This window comes from Aythya ferina, assembly GCF_964211825.1.
Source record: "Aythya ferina genome assembly, chromosome: 10".
Taxonomy (NCBI): domain Eukaryota; kingdom Metazoa; phylum Chordata; class Aves; order Anseriformes; family Anatidae; genus Aythya; species Aythya ferina.
The window spans coordinates 7,612,916-7,637,423 of NC_140306.1; the positions used below are offsets into that span (position 1 = coordinate 7,612,916).

Sequence of the window (24,508 nt, forward strand, 5' to 3'; positions counted from 1 at the left end):
AGTGTGATTATATTAACCATTTGAAGAGGTTGCACTGCTATAAGATGCTAGTGAAAAACATTTCCCCTTACAAGAAGCACTGGTGTAGTGAACATGAGTATTTTTGTTACTATTCTGGGTGTCAGTCAGTGGAAGAACACAGATTTGACTGCCTACTTCACTATCAAGCTCTCTGCTTCCCATCAAGGCTTTTGTGAAAAGATTTGCTCTCGAGCATTTGTTCAGCCTAGGCAGTAAGGTAGCGAGCATTTCTAGTGATGGAAGAGACAGGCGTCTGCCTCTCCCATCAGTAAATCATCTCAGGGATCACGTAGGAACCAAGCACTTCAGTACAGACCAGGCTCTTGGTTAGCTCTGTCCTGAAACCGGAGACTCCCCAGTAAAAACACGGTGATTTTTCTGCCCTCCTTCCCGTACTGGGGCAACTCTGACCAGTACCATGGTACAGCATGAGCGTGGGGATGTTGCCAGTCTGCTTGCACCAAGAATTTCCTAGCAGGCAGTGCAGGTGAGAGCCATTTACATCGCCATCAGACACAAATGGGGGTGAATGAGAAGAAACCAAGAAACCAAGCAGTACAGTTCCAGGGCGTACGTCTTTTATCAAACGTATCAGGAGCCAGTCCCAAAGCTTCTTAAATCAGACAGCCCTCATCTTGTTGATCCAAATGCCCACATTCCCTGCCTGATGGCTGAGGTTATATTTAGCTGTCTATATTAAATAGGCACGGCTGGCTTTTAGAAACAGTTTCTCATCTTGGACCTGTAGTTTTTATGGTCTGAGCAACTGCAGGCTGGAACATTTGTTGGTAATATTAATCATTTTTTACAGGTCTCACTGCAACTGTTAGTCAGATAATTAGATCAGTTGAACCTGCAAAACTGTGCATGTCAATTCAGGAGAATATTTTTAAAATTAGTTACTGTATGTTAACATATTATACTCCATTATTTTGCTGTTTTGTTTTCTTTTAAGAGTACTAACTTATTCTTGCAACATATCCTTGCATCAGCAAAATAATGTGTTGTATAAAAGAAATATGTTTCCGTGTGAATATAGTATACTGTTTACTCTAGAAGTCATATTTTATTAATACAGTGTTTTTATTAATATAACACTGTCACTTCTTGAATTTTAATATTAAAACCAAAGGTCCTCTGATTTATGTATTTACCATCTGGCTAAGTTATTTAAGTTGCTTTCCCTTATACATTTATATGTTGTCCACCTCTTGCTATTTCTTTATTTATTCCATATCAGTATTTAACCACATGCACTGCCATTTCTGAAGATTTAACACTCTCTCAATCACTGTGGAGTCTGTGTCTCATTCAGCAATCATATCATCTTAATAGGCAGGCACCGTATGAATGGAAACAATGGATGGCTTTGTTGCATTAGTAAATTCTCCTATCTCCTTGCTGCCTAACAAAGACAACAAGCAGATAAAGTGAAGCCAAATCTACTAAGAGGCATAGAAACAAAAGCAAACAAAAACATACATTTTTTTCCCTAGAAAAAGTATATAGATATTTTTTTTCCCCAGACAAGGGATTGTATTCACAAAGGGAGAATGAGGTTCTAAGTCCCAGTCTATTCCCTAAGAGTTGCCACCAAAGATGAACAGCTCTTGTGGAGATGGAGTTCACATCTTCTATTGCATTAGGAAACATTTATTCAGTATAGCCAGCTCAATTCCATTACTTTGGATTTTTTATACATAAAATTTAAAGTAAGAAATACACCTCAAAATATGACTCAAAAAAGTTGCTAAAATTTTGAAACACAAAATGTGCAATTTGATACTCTTCCAAGACTCCTGATAAAGCTGCCTGTACAGCACCTTCTAATTTCATCCAGGGGAATGGGGGAGACCTTTCAAGGTGGCATCTTCTGGTACGGTCATCAGGACCAGGGAAGTTTGAACACTGAAGCTGAGTCCTTGCGCATCAGCAGAGAAGCTTCCAGGAACTTCAGCAGTACAGGATGAAGCTGAAATCCTGAAGTCCTGATTCTAGTTTTACTGAGCCCAAAGAATGGTCCGGTAAAGATGGTGTTTTGAAAACTTTAGGCATGCGGTGTTGCTATACCACATGTTGTTTCAGGAGAAACAAGATTTTGCATTAAATTAATACACTAGCCCATTTTTAAGAGATCTCTTTCTGCATAACAGTTGCATATCTGAAAATGTTTATTAAAGTCACAATGCCCAAGTACACTTGCTTCATAAATTAATCTTTGAATATCTTAATCACTCCACAGCCCATTTCCAGCTAAGCAACATTCATACACCAGTCCTGGATTTACTAAATGCAACTCTCACTACACATACGTAGACCAGGGACACATTTTGTCTCCATACAGAAACACAAGGGTAGGCTCAGGACACAAGTCTTCATTTAGGAAGAACCCATCAGTTGATCCCGATTAGCACACTTATTATTTGTACAGCACAAGATAAACGGAGTTTTTGGAGTAAAATCCTGACTCCATTGAATTTGGTGGCAAATACTGTTAAGGGCTTGAGCAGAGCTAGAATTTCAACCCATGTGTATTATTTTGAGTCCTGATTCCAAAAAAAGCTCCCTGACTTTTCCAGTAGCTGGCTTAGCGTAGCGATTTCATGGATCCCTCCAACCTGAGAATGCTGAACCGAGACTCGCTTCCTTACGAGGTAGATCTTTACAAGCAAAGGCTGCTCTCTGCACTTTGAAATGGTATCAGGACTTGAAGGTTAATTTATTTTGTGTGGGTGTTTGAGTACTCTGCTAATTTGCTACTTTGTGATTCTTCTTTCATTCTGTTTCTTTAAGTAACTTGCTTTTTATTGCAGACTGCAAAACAGTACACTTAAGCTTCCATACCCATGCTTCTTTCTGAAATGTTTTGCTTTAGTTTTTTAACTGTCGTCGTGCTGTGAACTCTGCAGATTTGTTTATGAGTGTCATGTGCTTCTGCTACATCTGCATTGTCACTGTTATGGTATTTTTTCTTTCTGTCTGTTTCTTCCACAGGAGTTTAACAAGTAATCTGCCCAATGTGAATCTACCAAATGTGAATCTCCCTAAAGTACCAAATCTACCAGTTAACATCCCGCTAGGCATCCCACAAATGCCTAGCTTTTCTGCACCGTCATGGATGGCTGCTATTTATGATTCTGAGTGTGTATTCAGTTCAAATTAGATCTCATTTAAATTTAAAGTCATCTTGGCATGGATATGTATTGTTTGTTTCTGCATTATATAAAACTTTAAAGAGTGGTACAGTTAATTAGACATTTTCTGAATGAGACACTAGTGAATTTCTGGCATGTGCATTTTGAGGGTGTCTTGTATAAATCTTGAAAAATTTTCTTTCTCCCACTGAGAATTTGAGCAAGTATATTGCTTTACAAAATAGCCGTCACCAGCGGGACACGGCCTGGCCAACATACGAACCGCAGAGCGTTTAATGTGAGCTGCTGTGTCTCAGCAAAGAGTTCTGTCCAAAAGAGAAGATGAACCAATTTCAATACCAGTCAACCAATTTCTGTGGACCAGATGTAGATCTAAAAGTAAATTTTCTTTAATGTGAGCTCCAGATAATAATTTTGTCTTGATTTTGATGAAACAGTTTAGCACAGAGAAACACCCTGCAATGATCTTTATTCAGGTTGTGGGAGGCCCATTTGAAATTCCACATCCATCTTTACAGGCTGGGTAATCCCATGACCAACTAAAGAAAGATCTTTTCAGCATGAGCTTTTGATTGTGGCTGGAGAAATCAGACACTGTGTCAGCACAGTCACTCCATAGGAGCCTTGGGCTCTTATCTCAGGCTCCCCGTGCGAGACCAAGGTGTGTGCTCAGGAGGGTGGAACTGCACATCCCCAGCTGAGCACACATCAGGCACCGTCAGCTCTTTGAGCAGATTCCCCCTACAAGTCCCGGCCACCAAGCAATGCGGAGAGAGGCACAAGTGGCTAAATCCCAATCTGCGTTGGAGGCAGCAGGTCTCACAAGATGTCCTAGCACAGGACCTGAGATCTTCCCAGTTCCCCTGGGCCATTTAAGACCATCCTGGGATGGTCTCAGCCAGTTCTGCACATTTGTGTTGCTTTTTCCTTACCACCTCCTCTCTCTTAAAAGACAAAACCAAAGAAGCCTCCCACATTTTTTTTCTCCCCATCACTGTTACTGAAACACCCTCGATTACATCTACACCTGGGGTCCACCAAAATGCCTCTGCCATGCACAGACTTTATCGCAGAGCAATGGTAATGAACCAGAAATAAAGAAAACACCAATATTTAATTTTTTAATAGAGTTTTAAAACATTTTAACTATTATCACGGTCATTTATGTTTCAAAGTATACAACTCATATTCATGCTAAGATAGCTGTATTAAAGGCTAGATTAGGCAGTTGCCTGTAAAGAGTACTTGAAAGTTTTAATCTTTTTCTCTGTGCATGCTTTGTGGTATTACCCTTGAAAAGATAAGAATCATGTCATGACAGAAAATTGGATAATCCCTCTGAAAACTTGAACATAAATGGTGTATTGCAAGCTGCCTGGCGATTAGAGTTAAGTGCAGTGCTCACAAGCAAAATATTAACAGTGCAACTTGGAAATAAATCTAATACATTGTTTACTCGCCTGAAGCCCTAATCAAAAGTGAGAAAAAGACCAAAAATAATAATTCTGAAATTTTGAAAGCAAATGGGTGTCATAATGTTGCTGTAGTAAATACCAATTACTGTATTTGCAAGTATTTAATTATTTCAGACATAAATTCTTGCATTTCTAAAACTGGGTCTAGACTGTTAAAGCTTACTTATACCCAAGCACAGGTTTGAACCAGGAGAAGCTACAAACTGGTGGCTGGAGCAGCACTGGAGACTTCTGCCAACTTGTCCCCTGGTCAGAGGAAATGCCTGATTCTTTATCTTTTCACTTCCCTGGTTTCCTTTTCCTCACCCTTCCCACTCCATCGAGGACGTGTTACCTGTCGCTTAGTGTCAGACTCGTTTCTCTTACAATGGAGATGACCCATCCTTGATATCGTTCTCCCCGTTGGCACAGGACCCGCAGGGCCCCTGGCATGTTGGGGACACGGTTTTCACCTCGCGGTAGCCCACGTGTATGCATTTAGCTCCGGTCTCCTCTAGCATTAACTCAATGCAGCTGGCATCTGTCACAATAGAAACACCCTCCCTCACCTGTTTCTATAGATGATGTCGGCACAAGTGGTAATGCATGGTGTGTTAAATATCTTCTAAATTACCGTGTTAGCATTAGTGGTACGCGAGGAGGGGGTTGGAACTCTTGAAGCTCCCTTGGTAATTGTTCTGAAAAAAAAAAAGAAAAAAGGGAGAAGGAGAGAGGGAGAGAAAAGGGTTATGGATGCATAAATTTCTCTGCACAAGCGGAGCACAATCGAGTTCTGTATTTTTATTCCATCAGTGGAGGTTTGGGATATAATTATACTGTGAAAAGAGCCGGTGTAGCTACACACTGCAGGACCAAAGACTTCCATCTGGGCAAGGGTGTGGGTTCGAGAACGCAAGCTTTGGAAAGAAATTCAGAGTTTTGTGACAGACCAAAGAAGTTGCAAAATAATTTTTTTTTGGAAAATGGAAATCTGTCATCCTCTAGATGCCTTTGCAAGAGGCAGCTCTGCGGAAAGGTGCAGCAGTCAATCCAGCCAGAAGGTCTGGATGTGAGATGCCCAGTGCCCTTAGCTCAATTGACTTACCCCCATTTTTTTCCAGCTGTTCAAGAGCTAACGCGTGTCCTCGCTCACCACTTGTTAGCACTGTCCCTTCCCTGGAACCGGGGCCTCGGCGGGAGGGACAAGGCCACCTAAAGATACAATTCGGAGGGGGGACGATTGCATGAAACCAAATCTTAATAACTGCATACATTCCAGTATGGTAGTTATTACCGGTCGAGGATTTTCTACCACGATTCCTGGCCTTAATTTTTAATAACCACATGCGTTGATGTGGTTATTAACTAAGGCTGATTTTTACCATACACACGTTCTTCCTGTTAATATGTGTAACTCATAATGTTGTCTTACTCATCTGGTCTGGAGAGTTTCGTGGGTTATGACAGCAAGGTAGATTAGGCAACTGTATGGTAAAACTCAAAATCCTGATGGTGGAGATGGCCAGCGTTGTCCTGTGTATGAAACTACTGTCTGCTCCACACTTGTTGCAGGAATGGTCTCCACATCAGGTGGCAAAGAGTCTGATGCCGCTTATGACTTGTGTTCTCGTTCTGCCCTGCCAGCAATGGATCAGGCACCTCGGAAGATCTGTTCTGGAAGCTGGACGCCCTACAGACTTTCATTCGGGATTTGCACTGGCCTGAGGAGGAGTTTGGGAAACACTTGGAGCAGCGCTTGAAGCTGATGGCAAGTGACATGATCGAGTCCTGCGTGAAGAGGTACGTGTGCGCGAGCAAGGCAGGAGCTCAGCGGGGGCAGCATTTGTCTCTGTCTCGGTATCAGTGCTGTGCTTTGCCTTTCAGCATCACTCCCACTGTCATTTATTCGTGGCCCCAGCTCAGCACACACTGGGTGGAAAGCCACCTCCTTGCTGTGAACTGTGGGCTCCCCACCCAAGGGTTTGTCTGTTGAGACTCTGGGGAGTGCCTATTCGCACTGAGGCAGGAAATCACCCACTATTTCGAGCTTTATGGACTGTTAGCTTATTGTTGGTGCTGCACCTGAGGTTGAATCTTTGTAAAATCAGTTTCTTGTTAGCGAGGCCGAGTGCTGAAGGCACAGCCCCAAGGCATATCCCAGCAAGCAACCAGAAAACACAGATCCAGGAAAAAAATAAACAAGCAAGAAAAGCGATTCCAAAAAGGTCGATAGTGTAGCTTGGCACACAGGCTTCACATCTGCTGTTGAAAGAGAAAAGGCACCGTATCATCACAGGATACTCACCTGCAGATATCACAAAAGAGAGAGGTTTCTTTAAAAACTCGCAAACATACAGACAGCCGTCACTTTGAAAACAAAATGTTACGGTTAAATTGTCAAACTTCCCACAGCAATCCATGTTCATTTGGTGTCAGAGCTGTTCAGGCAGGAGGAAGAAATGAACTTTGCATTCCATCGTGCAAAAATTAATAGACAAAGAGACAGACCAAAGGAAAAATGAGTGCCAAATACAGCTGGTACATGCTAATAATAGCTGCAATGTGCGATGTGGCTGTTCTGTACCGCAGTTGCCTGGCCGCTCTGCAAGCGCGAGCTGGGATTTGTTGTTCACACGTCCTCGCAGGCTGGATATTCAACGTCACTGCACGAGGAGGCACGTTTGGTCCCCGAGATGGAGGCAGTAGGCTGGCCTGCTGGCAGCGGGCAGCTCGAGGCTTGCTCTTGCAGCCTTCTGAGGTAAAACCCTGAGCACTGGAAGTGCAGTGAGATGGCCGTGATGTCCTTGGCTGGCACGGCAGCTGAGCTCCAGCTGCCAGGCCATTCTTTAAAAACAAATGCAGTGCTGTAAGCTCCAGGTGAGGCAGTGCAGGGATCCTCCTGCAGCAGCATAGGTCCTGGTTTGCAATCTGAAGTGATCGGCGGCGTCCTCGGGCTCTGTTCCTCAGTGCTTTGCCTCCACCAGCCTCACTGAAGGCCAGCAGCGTGTTCAGTGGAGCTCTGCTCTCCACTGTGTCCCCAGCACCACTAGCAAAATACTGATTTTTCTCTGTTTTTTTTAAACACTTGAAACTGGACACTGTTACTGCACCTGTGGTGCAGTTGTAGCTGCGATGATCTGCAGAAATGAGACTGGGTTAGGTTGGCTGAGATAACAGGGAAAAATAAGCCATTTTCCAGGTACATCTGAAGAAGGGTTTTTGTGCCTGAAAGCTGGCTTTTTTTCCCAACTGCTCCAACCTTTCTACAAATATATTGCCCCTCTACAAAAACCTGGCCTAGCTTGCGATGGTGTGACTATATATAATGGTTCTGAGCATAAGTAAGTAGGAACATGCTCATCTCTGCGAGGAGATGGAAAATCCCAGTCACTTTTGGTCCTTTCAGTAATTATCAAGATTCTAGTCCCCGAGTCCAGGCTAAATCTGGCACTGGTAATTAAATCAGTTCAAATGCCACTGCTGATGTAAACCAATATGCTGCTTTCCCTATTTATATCACCTGCAAACAGGGCCTGGCTAAGGTTTCTTTAGCAATTTCAGTTTGACACAACATTTTTCTTCGCGTCTGTCTCTGAACCGTTGAATGCCATGGAGGAGCCACCCCGCCTTCCACACTTGGTTGTATTTCGGGGCTGTCAGGAAAGCAGCCCTTGCAAGGCAGGCCTGTTCTGCTAATACATCCAGGCAGGAGGACCTCTGCACCAGCCCGGATCTAAGCCCAAGAACAGGAGTTTCACATTTGTAAATTAGTTTCCATTTGCATAACCCTTGGGGGATCTTTCAAGATCAGAGTTATTCCTGAGCTGCAGCTGATATTATTTGTTATTTCTAAATTGAAGCTCCTATGTTAATTTGTTGGCAGGTTCTGTCGGATGTGATAATTGTTCTGTGCTAGGTTAGGTTAGAGAAGTACCTCAGGAATCTGCAGAGGGGCTCAAGAGAAAGGCAAGGCAGTGCCCACTGATCTGCAAGGCTTCCCAATGCTGGAGTTACAAACATCTCGGTATTATAAATACGACACAGGATCACATTCTGTAGCCTTTGCTCCAAAAAAGCTCTGTGTGGGCTTGTGCAATGTGTGTGTTCACCCATGCACGGTTGCATGTGTGCACGTGGTGCAGATGTACTGTGGGGAGTGTGTGTGCCTTGGACAAACCACTCCTGAGAGCTAACGAGACAATCAGAAAGTTTTGGCAAGCAAAGAAAGTTGTGCAGACCTAAATCCACAATGATCTGGTGTCCTTTCAGTGGAGCAATGAAGGAGTTCCTGGCTTTTGTAGTGGGTATTAGGGAGTAATAGGAGCTCCCTTGAACGCACCAGCCTTGCTATTTGCCTGTGGTTACAGATCAGCTAATGCAACCAAATTATAGGTGTACATTGACACTGCTGTTTGCAACATCATCACACTGTTTATCAAGCACGAGAAAGTCATAGTTTCTCTGAAACCGTTGCACACTTTATAAATAGTGTGTACTCTGGGGAGCGCGTTTCTTTTTAAACTGGGGAATCATTTTTAGTAAGAGCACGTTTGTAACAATTGTACTGGAACGCTCCCAGTAGCACTCAGCTTTCTGTTTTGTTGAACTCTTCGGAGCCGTGTGTTTCACATTATTATTAGCTTCAGTATTTTAAAAAGTAACTGAAGCATCTTTTTCTACTTCCCTTAACAGAACCAGGATTGCGTTTGAAGTAAAACTGCAAAAAACCAGCCGATCAACAGATTTCCGAGTCCCTCAATCAATATGCACCATGTTTAATGTCATGGTAGATGCCAAAGCTCAGTCAACAAAGCTTTGCAGCATGGAAATGGGCCAAGAGGTAAAAATGCAGGTTCTTCCTTTCACAGCTTTTAAAGGCAATGTAATGAAATTTCCTATCTTGCTCTGTGCTAAGTTAAGAGGCATGTTAGCACTTGTGGATTTAGCCTTCCATATAGAGCGTGCAGATGAATATGCAGGGTGTTGCTCTCAAATAAACCCAACGAATATGAACATTCAGAATCCCAGCCACTTAGGAGAGATTTTTTGCAAGGGCTGTGGTGTGCATAAGGTACCTCTAGAGCTCGTTTGATGGGTGCTGACCACATATAAGTCACTAACCACATTTTGGAGCCAGGTGTAGGCAACAGACTTCTTGTGTATGACTGTTTTCTGGAGACAAACACGGAAAACAGAAGTGCCAAGTTGTTGCTGAGATTCTTGTAAGGAAAAGAAAAGACTTACAAAAGTAGATTGAAATTTGACTTCCTCGAATATGGGCTAAAATCAGCAAGCCTGATGATCCTGGCTTTCCAGGTTCTTAATGACTCAAGTTTCCCCACAACAAACCTGGTTTAATTAACCACTGCTCTAGTTTTTCTTCTGAAGCCATAGCTGCAGGTTGAAGTTTCTGTGAATTAGAAAGACACGCTAAATTGGATTTGATTAAATGCATCATAATGATCATTTTGTTATAGTGGCTCAAAGCCAAATTAAATATTCATAAACCAGCCTAGAATAAATTCACAAATACTGTCTGGCTCTCCTATCCTGCTGCTTATCAGCATTTCCTAGGTAAGCCCTCTCGTACAACTTTGAGTGGTCAGGTTTTACAGTCAGCCCTTGCAAGTTACTGGTTTGCTTTATTTACGGTGGCGTTTTGGAGATCAAACCAACTGCAGTATTGTGACAGAGCAAGCTTGTTGCATTCAGAAAATCACCAGGTTAAGTATTAGGATGGCAGGAGGCTGATGTTAGCTCTATAAATTGTGTGTCCAGGCACTCGCTGCATCTTCCCTTGCTAACGTGTGGTGCTCGGTGGTTCCCATAGCTTCCTCCAAATTTTGAGCATCGGTCACTGTGCACACAGTTGGGTGGTGAGCACAAGGAGAGTGGGCAGCAGCACGGGCACATCTCAGTTGTGCCAGGGCTGAGCGCTCGTCTCTGCAAATCTGCCTGGGCTGCTTCCAGGAGGTGTTTGGTACAGCAGCCCTGAGCGAGCGCAGCTCCAGTGGCAAGCAGCACTTGCTGGGGCACGAGGCTTTTAACAGATAACTGAACTAACAGAGTTGCAAAGCAGATGTAAATTATCGGTGCATAAGTTACCGTTTAGGGCTGCAGCATTTTATACACCCTCCCTTTTTCTTTTCTTCGTTTTAATGAGTGTTTCTACCTCCCCCTCCGTTTGCTCATGCCATGAGATGCTCAGGCTGGGAGCTGGGGGGTCGTGGTACAGGAGCAGAGCTCTCACTACAGCCAGAAGGACAAAATGCCACCCCAACTCTTCCAGTCCCAGTGGAAACGATGGCACAGATCGACAGCAGACAGATGAGAGACAGGGTTGTGAGGCAGGGATGTAAGGCAGGGATGCCCCTTACCATCAGGAGCCCCCATCAGAGCCGCAGCCAGCAGCCCGTGTCCCCAGGGCTGCTGCGCACCTTGCACCCCTTCACCCAGCACCATCCGCAGCCACGCTCCCCCAAGGCGAGGTCCCTTTGCAGGGAGTTCAAAAGCAGCAAAAAGGGCTAAAATTGTCCGCGGCGCCGTTCCCACATCACAGTTTGCCCAGACCGTGCCGAGGATGACATTTGGATGGGAAACGAGCCCCTGATTTTTCTCCCTGTCAGTGCTGTACGTGGGCAAAGACAAACTTGGCGCATCATCTGACCTCGCTCCCGGGGACTCCCTCCCACCCCGCGGCCTTTCTCCGAAGCCTACCTTCGGCTCCATGCACTTCAGCAGACACTTGAATGCATTTTGAGAGCAGTACCCTGTGAAACAAACACCCATCATTTCATTTCCATTTCGTTGTCTCTAAAGGCAGCTGTTAAAACATTTGGTAAACATACTTTACCATCTTAAATATTTATTTTTCCTCTGAATTTTTAATACATCTAAGGGGATAAATGTATGTATTAAATGTTTCTCAGTTGGTCTAGTATGTTTCTATTTAATATCTAAGGTCAGATGGTCCTTAGAGAAATACAACGTACACACAATCTGTTACATGACAAGGCAAGATACTCATCACATAAAGTCAAGTTGAATCATTGTAGTGCACTGATTAGGGATTGTAATAATCGAGCTAATAGAAAGCTGCGATGAACTCCACCAGCAGCGGTTGCTGCGCCGAGCGAAGCAACCCGGCTCCGCGATCTTTAACCCCGGGCGTTTTCCGAGGGGACACAGAGGGAGCTGCTAAAACCGCTAGTTTCGGAGCCAACCAGCTCTGAACGCCTCCCCAGGCACCATTTTTTATCCCGCTGTCCTCCCATCCCCATCCTGGCAGGGACTGCTTTTCCCCAGGGCGTGGAGCTGGGGCCACCCAGGCCATACCCCGCAGGGTCCCCAGCCCCGGGGCTGCCCCAGGGGTTTTGCACCCTGGTGGGAAGGTGCAGTCAGAGCCCTGCAGACACCACCGTGGTGCTTGCACAGGGCCTCTCCTGCTCTCAGAGATGCCTGCTTATTCTATCAGTGCCCTTACTTGCTTTTTAAACAAGCTTTTAAGTGAAAACGCATTGGTGAAGGCGTTTCATGCCCTGTTTTGCATGTACCTAGCTATTTTCGTGTTAAAACTCATGGTTTATCCAATGTAAAAACCCCAGTTGGCAATGCCCTCTAATGAATTAAGCATTCTTTTGGAGGAAAATATGAAACTTGATATTGAGTCAGGGGAATTTTGCTCTGGATTCTATAAATTGTCCTTTACAATGGGCAACCATCTCCAAAAGTGCGTGCGCTGCCAGGCCGTCCTGGCTGTGCAGCCACCTCGCAGCCTCTCCCATCCCTCCTGCGTTTCTCTCCTCCATCCCGGAGCCCCAGCAGCCCCTCAGCTGCCCTGCTTTTTTCTTCCTCTCCTCCTTGTCTTCCCAATCTGCCTGCCTGCTGCCTGCTTCCCAGGGAAGGGAATTAGCCAAGTCCAAGGTCTCCCACACGCACAGCAAATGTAGCTGCAGAAGGAAAACCCCATGGGGACGACAACCCCAATGCATGCAGCTCCTTCATCATCTTCCTTAGGAGGTGCTGGCCCTGTGTGCTGAGGACATTGGTGGCTCCCCCCATATCCAGCAGTTACCCGTCCCTTTCACCCGGGGGCCACATCTCCCACTGTGCCAGGTCAATCTGGAAGCTGATGAGGCCTGACCCTACATTAACGAGCTCAGCCACAGACAACTGGGGTTGGGCAAGGCGCTCGTATGTGTCTGGACCTGCAGAGCAGGACATGGAAAGGGGATCTCCAAAAGCAAACATTGTTGGTTTGCATGCCTGGCCAGAGGGACTCCTGTCCTGCCCCATGGGGACGTGGGGGCAGCACCACATGCCCCTGCCCTGCTGTAGGACCCACCTGGCTCCTTCCCCTTCAGTGAGAGAAAGCCTCAGGGGTCTGCCAGCAGGTAGCTAACATCCTGCCCCTTCCCCATGTTCCTTGCTGCACATACTACAGGCAGCCAGCTCTGACGTTACAGTGAGAGGAGGTTTTGATCACGTTTCATTTCCCCCTGCTTATTGTTTCTGTGCGTGATGCTGTTGTTATCATAGCCACATTTAAAAGGTCCCCCCTTTTCTTTAAGATTTTGTTTTATTTATTGTTTATCTTCATATTTTCTTTTTCCTGTCTTTCGCACTTTCCTCTTTATTTCTGTCCCCAATCATCTGAAAAGTTTGCTAAAGAGTGGGTAAGTGTGTCCGACTTTTTTTTATTTGTTCCTAATTCCTGTGTTAATGTGCTGTTGTCGTTGGAAAAAAAAAGAAACCAGAGAGCAGCTCAGACTGCTGATCAGACACCGAGACCAACGTCTAGCATTTGTAAAGCCCTCGCAGTCTTCATTCCCAAAGTCTGATTAGTATTTAAAGCAGATTTGTCTCTTTCAATGTGATTTGATGTTAACATTTTAAAACAATATTAATGCCAAGTGGTAATGAATATAGTGACTAGCACCAGTGCTTGAAATGTTTGACTGAAAAATCAAATGTTTTGTGTTGGAAAGCAGTCATAATCAGTATTTTCTCAGTCCATTGAAAATAAGAATATACTGTATGTTTTCACTAATTAAATCTTGTATTGGAAACAGGTCTTTTCTAAATTAGTAGAAGACTGTATTTTAGTACCTATTCTAGCCATATTGCAGCTGATTGCATCAGAGCTCCCAAGCTAAGGAGGGTTTGGCATGTGCAGAGACTGGGTTGCAGACAGAAGCGATGCTGCTGCTGCAGGCAGCGGCGGTGCTTAGCGGTGCTGAGCGCGTGCCGTGGTGCCTGCTAACGCGCAGGGCTCGGGGCTGTGCTGGCTGCCATCTTCTGCACAAGGAAAAAGACCTATCTGAGTCTGCTGGGCTTCTTTAAGATCTTTTTTATAGCCACTGAGCAAAGCATTTGAACACGTGCTTAATTTTAACCGTGTGCCCGCCGAACCCGATGCATAACGCACCTCTGGGTGCTCTGCTGAAGCAGACTGGAAGTGCAGAGCGCCTTCCCCAGGGGTTCAGCCCACTGCAAACTCCCCCAGTGCAGAAAATGCTCTCTGCTCCCTTTCCAAAAGGCTGTGTGGACTTGAGGATCTGTAGCATCCTGGGGCTTGCTCTCAGGCGTGGCAAAAGCCTCCCCTCCGGTGTGTGGCTGTGGCTCCTGGAGCCGCAAGCACGCAGAAGAAGGGCAGGGTTTGCCCACACTCCACCAACTGATGGAGGATTCTCCCGAATTCGAGGGCTCTCCTGTGAGTGTAAGTAATCGCCAGCCACTGTGGTGGAGCACACAGTAACGAGCTGCGTAATTCTTCAGATTAATACTATTGCACAGCGTAGTTTGCCAAGAGAAGAGGCTGACAACCGTAGAGCTCTCGCCTGTGATCAATGCTAATATTTTCCTCCGCCTCTCCTTTTATTTTTCTTTAGCACCAGTACCATTCAAAAATAGACGAACTAATTGAGGAAACCGTCAAAGAAATGATAACACTCCTAGTGGCAAAGGTAACCTTCAGCTTCAGGTGAAGTGATTCACTGTTAACATTGCTTTTTTAATACGTGCGTTTCCATTAAAATGTGACACATTAAGATGGTGAATTGGCTTCTCGTTTCTCACAGGAAAGATCATACATCCCCCCATTCTTTCATGGTGACTCTTTGATGATTAGGAACTGCATGCGATGCAGTACGCTGTTAGCAGGATTGACAAACTGGGCCAGAAGTGGTTCTGAGGAACGGGGTTTATGCTTGTGGGGTACAACCCCGTGGCCAGCATCACCCCGCTGCAGTGGGGTGGCACTACAAAGCGCGGCTGCGTGGACGTTGGGGTGGCGCTCAGAGGTGGTCACCCCTCCTACGCCGAAGGTTGCGCGGACAAAATAGCTTGTCTTGCTCAAGATCACCATATGCTCGTCTTAAGAAATTAATTTAGAGGCGACAGTAGTGGGAAGTACATTCCCAAATGTCAGGTTTAATTGTTTGGAAATTGTTGTGTGTTTTTTTTTATTTTTTTATCAGACTCAGCTCCTCTAGTTCAGCTGCCAGCATTTCCCAAGGGGTGTTGTGTAGGTCTGGTGTGTTGTGCTAACACACGGGGAGCTGGGAGGTAGGGAGAAGGATGGTGGGGTGTTTTTTCCTATAGTTTCAAACTTTCTGAGAACAAGTCATCCCTATTATACAGTGGAGACCTTTAAACATACTCTGCCAACATATGCCAGTTCAATTCTTCTGCGAGAATACCCAGCGAGCTGCGTGCTTGACACTGCGTGCTGGAGCAAGGACCACCGGCTTCCCTCACTGGAGGGGCCGTGCTGGCTCCCACACCCCCTGCACCCACCTCCCGACCCCAGCATCACCCCAGACTCCGAGGGCACTGCACCCCATAGCACCCAAAAGGCAGTGCTCTTTTCTCCCCGCTCCCCAGCCTGCTGGGTGCACGTTGTCCCTTCCTCTGGCAATGCCGAGAGCTCCACTTCCCTGAAGCCAAGGCTGGTTTTTATACCCTTGTTCAATTACTAAAAATAATTGCAGTGTTTTTTGTGTTCATAGTTTGTCACCATTTTGGAAGGAGTCCTGGCCAAACTGTCTAGATACGATGAAGGAACTTTGTTTTCTTCTTTCCTGTCATTTACTGTAAGTACAGACCGTATCTTCCTTTCTTTGTTGTTTTTTTTTTTTCTTCTTTTTTTTTTTTTCTGAGTTATAATCTCCTGCTCTCCCAGGACTAGAGAAGCTATATAATAATAATAATTCTGCTATTCTATGATATTTGGACGCTGTAACCCCCACACAAACAAGCAAACACCCTGCTTACAGATACACAGTACTCAGACACCAAAGAAGAATAGGCTATTGTATTGTAGCACGGTGTAAAGCTGTGGTCAGTCATCACTCAGGCTGGTGGAGTTTATCCTATTGAGGAAGCATATGAAGGTGAAGAAAAAATACTATACTCCCATCCAATTCCAACTCCAAATCCAATTCCCCTAGTTTAGCAATCTGAGCTGTATTCCGGAAAGTATTTCTGACAGTTTCTTAGGACAAACACGCAGCAGCTGATTTCCAGAGGCCTTCTGAAAATGAATGCCCCAGAATTTACCAGAGCACCTGTTTGCAGGCCCGAATTCTTTCATCTGGGCTCACAAAGAGGTGAGCACCCAAATGCATGGGTCTGGGGTTGCTTGGAAAGCTGCATTAAAACCCTCGTTGACTGGCCTGGCCTCACACGTGCAGCCTCGTCGTGTGCTCACTCATTCAGAGACCAGGCAGGAGGCAGAAGGCGCTGCTCTGCAAGCTCGAAGGGATTTCCAAAATCACCCTCAGAAGTTCTCATAACTCCTTGTAGTTTTCTGTTGTTCTTGGGCTGCTCTTGGCTGCTTTCTGATGGGTGTGAGGCAGTTCTGTAGCATCCTTTTGGAAGCAGGGGTGGTGAAGATTGACGTCAAGAAGACTTTCCAGCCGAGGCAAGAAACTTTGCGCACAGGCTCTGGCTGCGTACCTGCTCTGCCACGGGTGCTGGGTTCCAGCTAAGCACCCCGGATGCTCAGCTGTGCTGGAAGCACTTTGTTCCCAGAGCAAGAGGCAGGGGAGGGATCCCACACAAACCCACAGCACAGCCCCTCTGCAGGATAACCCCAGCATTGCCGCCTGGGCGTTTGGGGCAGGCCTTGGGGTGGCTGCCATGGGGAGTTAGGAGGTGCCCGAGTGCCAGCAGCAGGGGACGTGGAGGTGGCAGCTTTTCAGGCATCGGAAATACCAGCATCAGCCCAGGCAGGCAGTGATGTGCAGCCCTTCCTTCTTGGTGAAGCCAAGCTGTTCCTCGGCTGCTGCTGCACTGCTCCCACTGTGTCCTGCTGTGTACATGGCTCCCTTCAATTGCAAAACTCGTGTCAGGCTCTGAGCACCCCTGAGGAGGCAGCACGTGGGTGCATGGGGGTCACTCATCCTCCCTCATCCTCTTGGGCACAGTATTTACCACACTTTCCTGCTTGGGTGAGCTGTAGGATGCCCTGCCCTCTCTGCACAGTGCTGAGCCTTCACCCCTGCAAGAGGCCGTGGCGCACCACAGAGGAGCAGGGCTGCTGCTTGCCAGGCAAGGGACATCTCTTGCTTGGTCCCAGTGTTTGCTGGGAGGGCAGCTGGGATGCACTGGGCAGGAGGAGGCTGAGGAACAGCCCCAAAAAACATTCAGTGCCGGGCTTAGAAAGCCTCTGCTGAGCAGCACCGTTCCCTGCAGGAGTAATGCGACTTGCTGTGTTTAGTCTTTGCAGCGATAAATAGAGAAATTCTCTCTTGTTACAGCATGCTTGCACCACCTCCCACGTTTTCCCTGTCTGAACAAATACAACAAAGTGTTATGGTCCAAGCCTCCGAGATCTAGAAAGCATTAGTCTCCCACCCCCTTCTACCGACTTCTTTCATCGCATGTTTTCCAGGCTCTCGGCAAGTGACATGTAATCGGGGGTCTTGTGACAGACAGTTTTATCACCTAGTAGGCTATCCTCATTTCCAATTCCTGCCTCGAAATTCGAGATAAAATTAATGCATCTGTTGTCCTAATAAATTCTCACTAGCCACTTCTCCTTGCAGAGCACTTTGGGAGGAAAATACCCTTCTAAATTTGGCCAGACTTTTTTTTTTTTTTTCTGTTTGTTGCTACATTTAAGTGCATCTCAGCAGCAGCAGCCCAGGCCCTGGATGGGTGTCTGCATGTGAAGCTCCACTGAGTCACAGGAATGACAGCTGCTAAAATTCCCTTTAATCTGGATGGCCTCTGTAGGCGGAGAATTACACCTACGGTAATTAAAACTAAAGACTGCATATTACCCGAGGGAGACAGAAGTAAAAGATCTTATTTTTGTTCTGCACGAAATTTGTATGGTAAACTGAGACGTTTCATGGCAAAGTCACATAATTTGTGAAAAACGGCAGCCTAGCAAAAATCACACAACATCCGGCAGTTTGGAAATTTCACTGAATGTAGCCAAATCTGAGTTTAAAGAAAAACAAGTAATTATTCTGATTAAAGGGGAGTGGGCAGGAGAAGAAGCTCAGTTTTTTTGTGGGTGGAGTGGGGGGAGATGGCAGGAAGTTGCCTGAGTTATTCTCGTTGCCTGGTGGCTTGGGGGAAGAAGAGGCAGTGGCACCGAGCTGGACCCAAAGCGCTCAGGTTCCTGGTTTCCCCTGCAGGAACTGGGCAAGTGAGGGTCCAGCCGTGGTGTTTGCACACTGATGCTTGAGGACGCCTGCTGTGGGCTGTGTGGCTTGCCCCGACCGTGGTCCTGGACTTGAGGTGCTGAGGCTGCAGAGCTTCAGTGCTCTCAGTGCTCTCCGGGAGGGAAGGAGCTCCTTCCTTTGGGGGCAGCGTGTGCAGAGCTGGCACCGCTGTCTGGGCTCCTTCATGCAGGGAGGACAGGGCTGCTCTGCCCCCACTTTGCAGGAGCAAGGACAACACTTCAATGCCTGGCGAGGAGTTTTGAGGATAAATGCAGCACCAGGGTGAGGCATCCAGCCAGCTGGGCACAGGGGTACCTGGAGGCGAGACGAGCGCCGCTTCTTCACGGGGAGCTGAGGCTCGGCGTCGATTTTGTCATTTGCTTCTTGAACGTGTGTCTGGGGACCTGCCCCGTCCCCCTGTGGCCCCTTGTGCCCACAGGCAGCACCACGCCGCCCTCCTGCCCTCCCCTCTGCTCCTCCAGCCCGGGCGCTGCGAACGCTCGCAGCGTTCACCTCGGCAATTACCACCAGTCTGGTCTTTTGTATCGCCTCATTGTGCTTAATTATGCACCCCCCACACACACCATATGAGTACTTCCACCCACTCTCACATTCTGTCTCACACATACATTCATTCTCTCATTCGGGACACATAATTTATTCATCCCAAGATGCAACTGTGTGCGTGTTATATTTAGGCTGTTTTAATGGTAGCTTTAGAAATATTTAAAAGCAGGTGAGCTTTTACACCCAAACAAAGATGGCCGGCAACGCTTACCCTAATTAAAAGCAGAAGCGTTGTGGAAAATCCCAGCCGTACACTTTCTAGACACGGTGCCTTATGCTGCAGTGGTAAAAGGGTCTCTCTGGCCAGCTGGGAGCTGCTCAGTTGGAAAAGTTGGACCTGGCGGCAGGGCCGCCTGCCTCCGTGCCAGGCAGCGGGCCCTGCCCCGGGGCAAAGCAGAGACCATGTAAATTTTGGGATTACGAGCTTGTGAGGACACACGGTGTACTGCGCCCACCCTGGTACCCTCCCGAAAATAGCATCTTTAAGCCAAGATGAGCACAGGTGTCCTGAGCCCATCACCGGTGCCAGCCCTCAAAGGGAAGCGTGGTCCTTAGGGTGCTTGGTAGGGCCGTCCCCGCGGTCCTTGGCCTGTGGCTCCCCAGGGGACAGACACGGGCTGCCGGGGCGACACGTGGCGTTAGGTGGGGAAGGAGGCCTCCGAAGCAAGCAGCGATGTCTCCTGACGAGCCCCGTCTTCCCCCGCTCGCTTAAGGAGAAGAGGGAGAAGCGCAACTCCCACACTATCATCTGTTGCTATTAGAGCCTGAGCGGCAGCAAAGTTACCTCTCCAAAACAACAACAAAAATACCACCCTTGCTTGTTCTTTTAGATGGGAAACGTACTTTTTGTCGCCCTTTCTGCCCCACTCAGCACCATGTTGCCCTGAGTCCGGGTGCAGAAGCTACTGCTGATGTTTAAAGAAAAGCCTGAAAGTGTACTGACGGTGGAAACTCTGTTCTTGTTCCTTTTACAGGTGAAGGCTGCTTCCAAATACGTGGATGTACCCGTAAGCGCAATTTAAACAACTTCTGTCATAGTAATTTGCTTCGTGGTTTGTTTTATGGCATGTGTAGCAACCCACATTATGCATTAACAGCCAAGATTGAACCGTGGGCCCTCGCACTTCTAACATTTGAACTGGAAAGAATGTCTCCATGACGCTAATAATCAGCACTTACCCTCTTGCGGAGACCTACGAGGCTCTTAAGGCAATAATTTGCAGATGGTGTCAAAAAAAGTACCACATTTATGAAATTGGCTTGAATCACATCAAAAAAAAAAAAAAAGAAAAAAAAAGAAAAAAACAGGAGCAGTTCATTCTGTTAATTCTTCATTTGGACTTGTACAAATACAGAATAATTTCCAAACAAAAAGGTCCAGACATGTTAGAACTGAGCCAACACACATCTAACACATTAGCTAATCTATTTTATTTTTGTTCTTCTAATTGTTGGTTTATTTTACTCTCTCAGAAAAATGACTTTTTCATTACTTTCGGGAAATGGCGATGAGTTAGCAACATGTGTTTGGGAAATTGTTAATGAAATTTTTCCCCTTTTTTTTCTCTAATTGGTATAGGAAAATTGTACATCGTCTCCTCTAATTAGACCTTGATTCACAGAGAAAAGAGCCCTTAATGTCCTTAGACAGAGCACTTAACTTGCCAGAAATTTACAGTTAAATGGAGTTGAAATGTAATATGTGAGTGTTGGATGGAATAGGGAGTTACTGTTACAGTTACAGGCAGAGAGGCAATTACAAAAAAATTACAAATAAAAAAGAGTAGTCCTTAATATCCCACACCGAATCCTGCATTCAGATAGTCTGGGCAATTTAAATCAAGAGTAGCTGAGTTGTGTCTGGTGACCTGTACGTGTAATGTACAGGCGTTTAATGTGGATGCAATTGGTCGGCATGTTCCCACATGACAGCCTGACAAATGTATTGGGCATCATGGACTGCGTCATCTGCACTCAGTGTTTCCATCCCTTTATCCCAAGACAGACTTTTCCCACAAAATACCTTTAGTCCAGCTTGGGGAAGGCAAACTCTTGAAAAGTGAGAGGTGTTGTTTGCTTTGAAATGTCCCAATGCAGAGATATCTCTGAGCAGCACAAACAAGTTACTGAGAGCGTTAGAGAGGGAGGCTCAGAGTTCATTTTTCACCCTAGAAAAACGTGGAGAGCCTTTAGGTGAATTTCCTGGTCATGTGAGTGACTTTAAAATATTTTGTCAGCAGGAGCCTGAGCACAGAACAGCTATTTTAAGGCACTTTTGTGCCAAACATGGCCTCCTCTGATGCAGCTATCGCAGAAGACGATGCCAAATCCACGTGGCCCCTCTCGCACTGACAGCGCCTTTCAGCCGCTTGCTCTCCTGAATTTTTACGCTGCTTTTAATGAAATCAGCAGCTGGCCTCGCACAACTCCCAGGCTCTTGCTAGAAGCCACCCCACGGCCGGCAAGCTGTGTCACACTGCTTTAGGTTCCCGTTTTAGAGGAAAGAGGGGATACGGTGTGGCTGAGCAGATGCCCACCGGCTAAATCTAATTCCCCAGGCACTCCTGCGATTGCCTGACACAAAGCAATCCCTTCACTGCCACCTCACAATGGGCACGATCAGCGTGCTGAAAATTGCTTGAAAGTGTAACACTTGACTACTGCCACATTTGTGTTGTCCTCATTGTTTTTCAAATTAATACCTTGTCATTGTTTCAGTAGGTGTTAAGAAATGTTACTAGCTTCCCAAGGGCCAAGCACTGGCCCTTTGCTTGATAATTGTTTGCTTTGTATTAAAAAACTCCCTTCCTACTGCTTTCCAAACTGTCCTCATTTTCACCCTGGAAATTACACAGATGTGTTAACTAACTTCAATTTGCAGCGGCTGACAATCGTATCTTGCAGAGAAACGATAACTCTGTGATCTGAGGTAAATCACAGTAATGGAAACTAATGACACTAGTTATTAACAAACTTACAACGTGCCATGGAAATTTAAGATTTTGTGGCAGCTCTTGTAATGACTCCTGTTACAGTATTTTAATGGGTTTCCTTTGAGGTAAGTTGGATTTCAATGTAACAGGCGATACGAACTCGAACAGGAATTGTTTTTAAGTGTTTTCCCCGCAGCCTGCCTCAGTTCCCACTTTCCGTGCAGAAATGCTGCTATCCCCTGGATCTTGCAGAGCTGAATTCCTGGCATTTAGCAGTGCCCTGACCATTCCTGTAGACGTAAATCCCTGACATTTACCCAATTTCTCCCTAAGAGCAGCAGTGTGAGCTGAAGGCAGGGTCCGAGCAGGCGAAGCGGTGGGATTTTGGCATGCCTCCTGCAGCGCCAGCTGCTTGCTGCTCACATCCCCACACCTCGGCAGAAAAAACGCGAGGGCAGCTCTGGGCTTTCTGCCTTCAGAACCCAGAGGGCTCGCGTGTGGCAGGTGCCACGAGCAAGCAGCAGATCCGCAGCCCGGCTGTTTGGCTGATTAGGTCAGCGGCACCGAGCGTAGCAGGAGAGCTTCTTGGCATCGGCGTGGTGAGGGAGAGCTGTGCTCTGACTGCTGCACTCTAGGCAAAAGAAGAGATGGAGACAGTGTCTCTGCGTGGTCCTGTGCTGGGCACAGGGCTGTGCGGGGCACACCGTGTCCATCCCCACCACGGCAGGTAAGGAAGGGGTGAATTGCACGAGGGCGGCAGGAGAGAGACAGAGGAAAAGGAGAAGCAGCGCTGAGGGTACACGGAGGAGCTGCCCCTGCAGCGTATTCACGTTTCTCTCTCTCTCTTCTTCTTCTCTCCCCCATGCAGAAGCCGGGGATGGATGTTGCTGATGCCTATGTGACATTTGTCCGCCACTCTCAGGATGTCCTGCGTGATAAGGTCAATGAGGAGATGTATATAGAAAGGTTATTTGATGTAAGTAAATGCCTTCTCCTCCTTGGACACCAAGCAGGAGAGACCCAAAATGTGACAAAATAAGACAGGAGGATAAGTCACATTTTGAGAAAATTTATTGGTTTTAGCTTTAAAAAATAAATAAATCTTTCCTTTCTTTCTGACTAAGGCTCGTATCTGCTCTCTGCCTGCTTTAAATCTCTACTCTAGTGTACTGTGTCTTGGTCTGTCTGTGCGTGGATTTCAAGGGAACAGCATCTTCTAAGAGAGCCCTCACTATGTTTAAGCTTGTGGAAAATCTCTCGTTAACAACACATCTTGGTCATTGTTCTCGTTGTTAAAATCTCAGCCAGTTTTCTGGCGGATGCATTTGCTGAGGACCATCTCCTCTGCACATTTTGCAATGTTTGTCACTGACAAGCACTCCAAAGCTGACAGCAAATTAAAGCATAGTAAATTTAAAAAACTAACCAAAACAGAGCTGGTTAGGAATGGACTTTCACATTTCCAGAGGTCCATGCGATGGTGCCTGACACCAAAGGTCAAGTTCAAACATGGTCTCCTTGGCAAAAATGGCGTGGCAGGAGGCTGACCTAAAGGTCCAAAGTTACTTTTGTTGGCATGAAATAAATGAATTGGACTCTAGGAGAACAGTGACCTGTGTTGCCCGTTTGTTTTGGATTTGGATGCATGTTAACCAGTATATCTGTTTCTGCTGCTCTTGTTGTGTTACAGCCTTTCTGTCCTTGTAGCTGTTCTATAGCCAAGGTTTTCTGCTAATGGCCAGCCTGTAGCATTAGTGTCTCAGTCTCTCTTAGGGTATCTGTCCATATAGCGATTTCTGTTCGAAGCAGCTTCTGTTCCCACTCTCCTTCCTCTCATCTCTCGGCAGTGCCATCTCCAGCTCCCGGCTCTGGCACTGTAACAATCTGACTCGCTTTCTCTACTCGCTCGTTTGCTTCCTCAGTGTGTAGGGAAAGCTGCTTTCCTTCCAATCAACCTCCTCTTTTACTCAAAACCTCTCTTTCTGCGCATCCCCTTTCCCTCGGAAACCTCTTCCTCCTTCTTAATTCCCACTCTTTCTTTCCCCCGTACCCTATCGGATTAAAATGGAACTTATCTCTCATGTCAAATGTTTTATCACATTATATCAAGTGGCATGAATTAGAGTCAAATAATCTTACTGTGTACATCTACTAGCATGACCCATATCCACTGAGAACGCCTCATTCATGCACGGAGCACGCCGCTGCCTCCCCGGGCCCCTCTCGGGAGAGTTCGCAGCGCTGAGCACCAGCCGCACATCACCCATCGAGCAGGCACGGGGAGGAACAAAAACCAAAAAAAAAAAAAAAATCAAAACAAAACACAAAACAAAAGACTGTCGCTTCCATCTGCAGCGGGCCTGCGAGTGCACTGCTCGTTTGTGGGGAAATTTATTCCGCGAGCAGTTCGATTTCCAGAGCTCATCTGGACTGTTCTTTTCAATGCCCACACTGCCTTTTCCCTCATCGGTTTCCTGTGATTCACAGTTGGTGTGTTTATACCCTTTGGGCCATTATTGCCGATTTTCCAAAAGCTGTAATTAGCGCAAATATTGGTTTCAGTTTGATCAGTCCTTAGTTTTACCAAGGCACGTTTTAAGCAAATTAACGGTTGACAACAACAAAAAAAAAAAAGAGCAGCTACCTTGGTGGAAAGCGAAAAGTGCAAAATCTTTCCTTCCCTCCCTGCTGCCCACAAATTT

The 24,508-nt window shown here is 46.3% G+C and overlaps 1 protein-coding gene across 5 annotated transcripts in view; it reads left to right on the forward strand.

Moving 5' to 3' along the window:
* CADPS (calcium dependent secretion activator) overlaps nt 1-24,508 on the forward strand; it is a 196,588-nt gene that overhangs the window by 154,342 nt on the left and 17,738 nt on the right. For 3 of the 5 annotated variants that reach the window (XM_084530730.1, XM_084530732.1, XM_084530731.1), the window contains 7 exons: nt 3,016-3,162; nt 6,275-6,430; nt 9,323-9,470; nt 14,521-14,595; nt 15,640-15,723; nt 19,848-19,880; nt 22,675-22,782. In XM_084530730.1, coding sequence (XP_084386856.1) covers nt 3,016-3,162; nt 6,275-6,430; nt 9,323-9,470; nt 14,521-14,595; nt 15,640-15,723; nt 19,848-19,880; nt 22,675-22,782 — 751 coding nt within the window. The remainder of the gene's footprint in view (nt 1-3,015; nt 3,163-6,274; nt 6,431-9,322; nt 9,471-14,520; nt 14,596-15,639; nt 15,724-19,847; nt 19,881-22,674; nt 22,783-24,508) is intronic. The other 2 variants (XM_084530733.1, XM_084530734.1) reach the window with 1 other exon arrangement.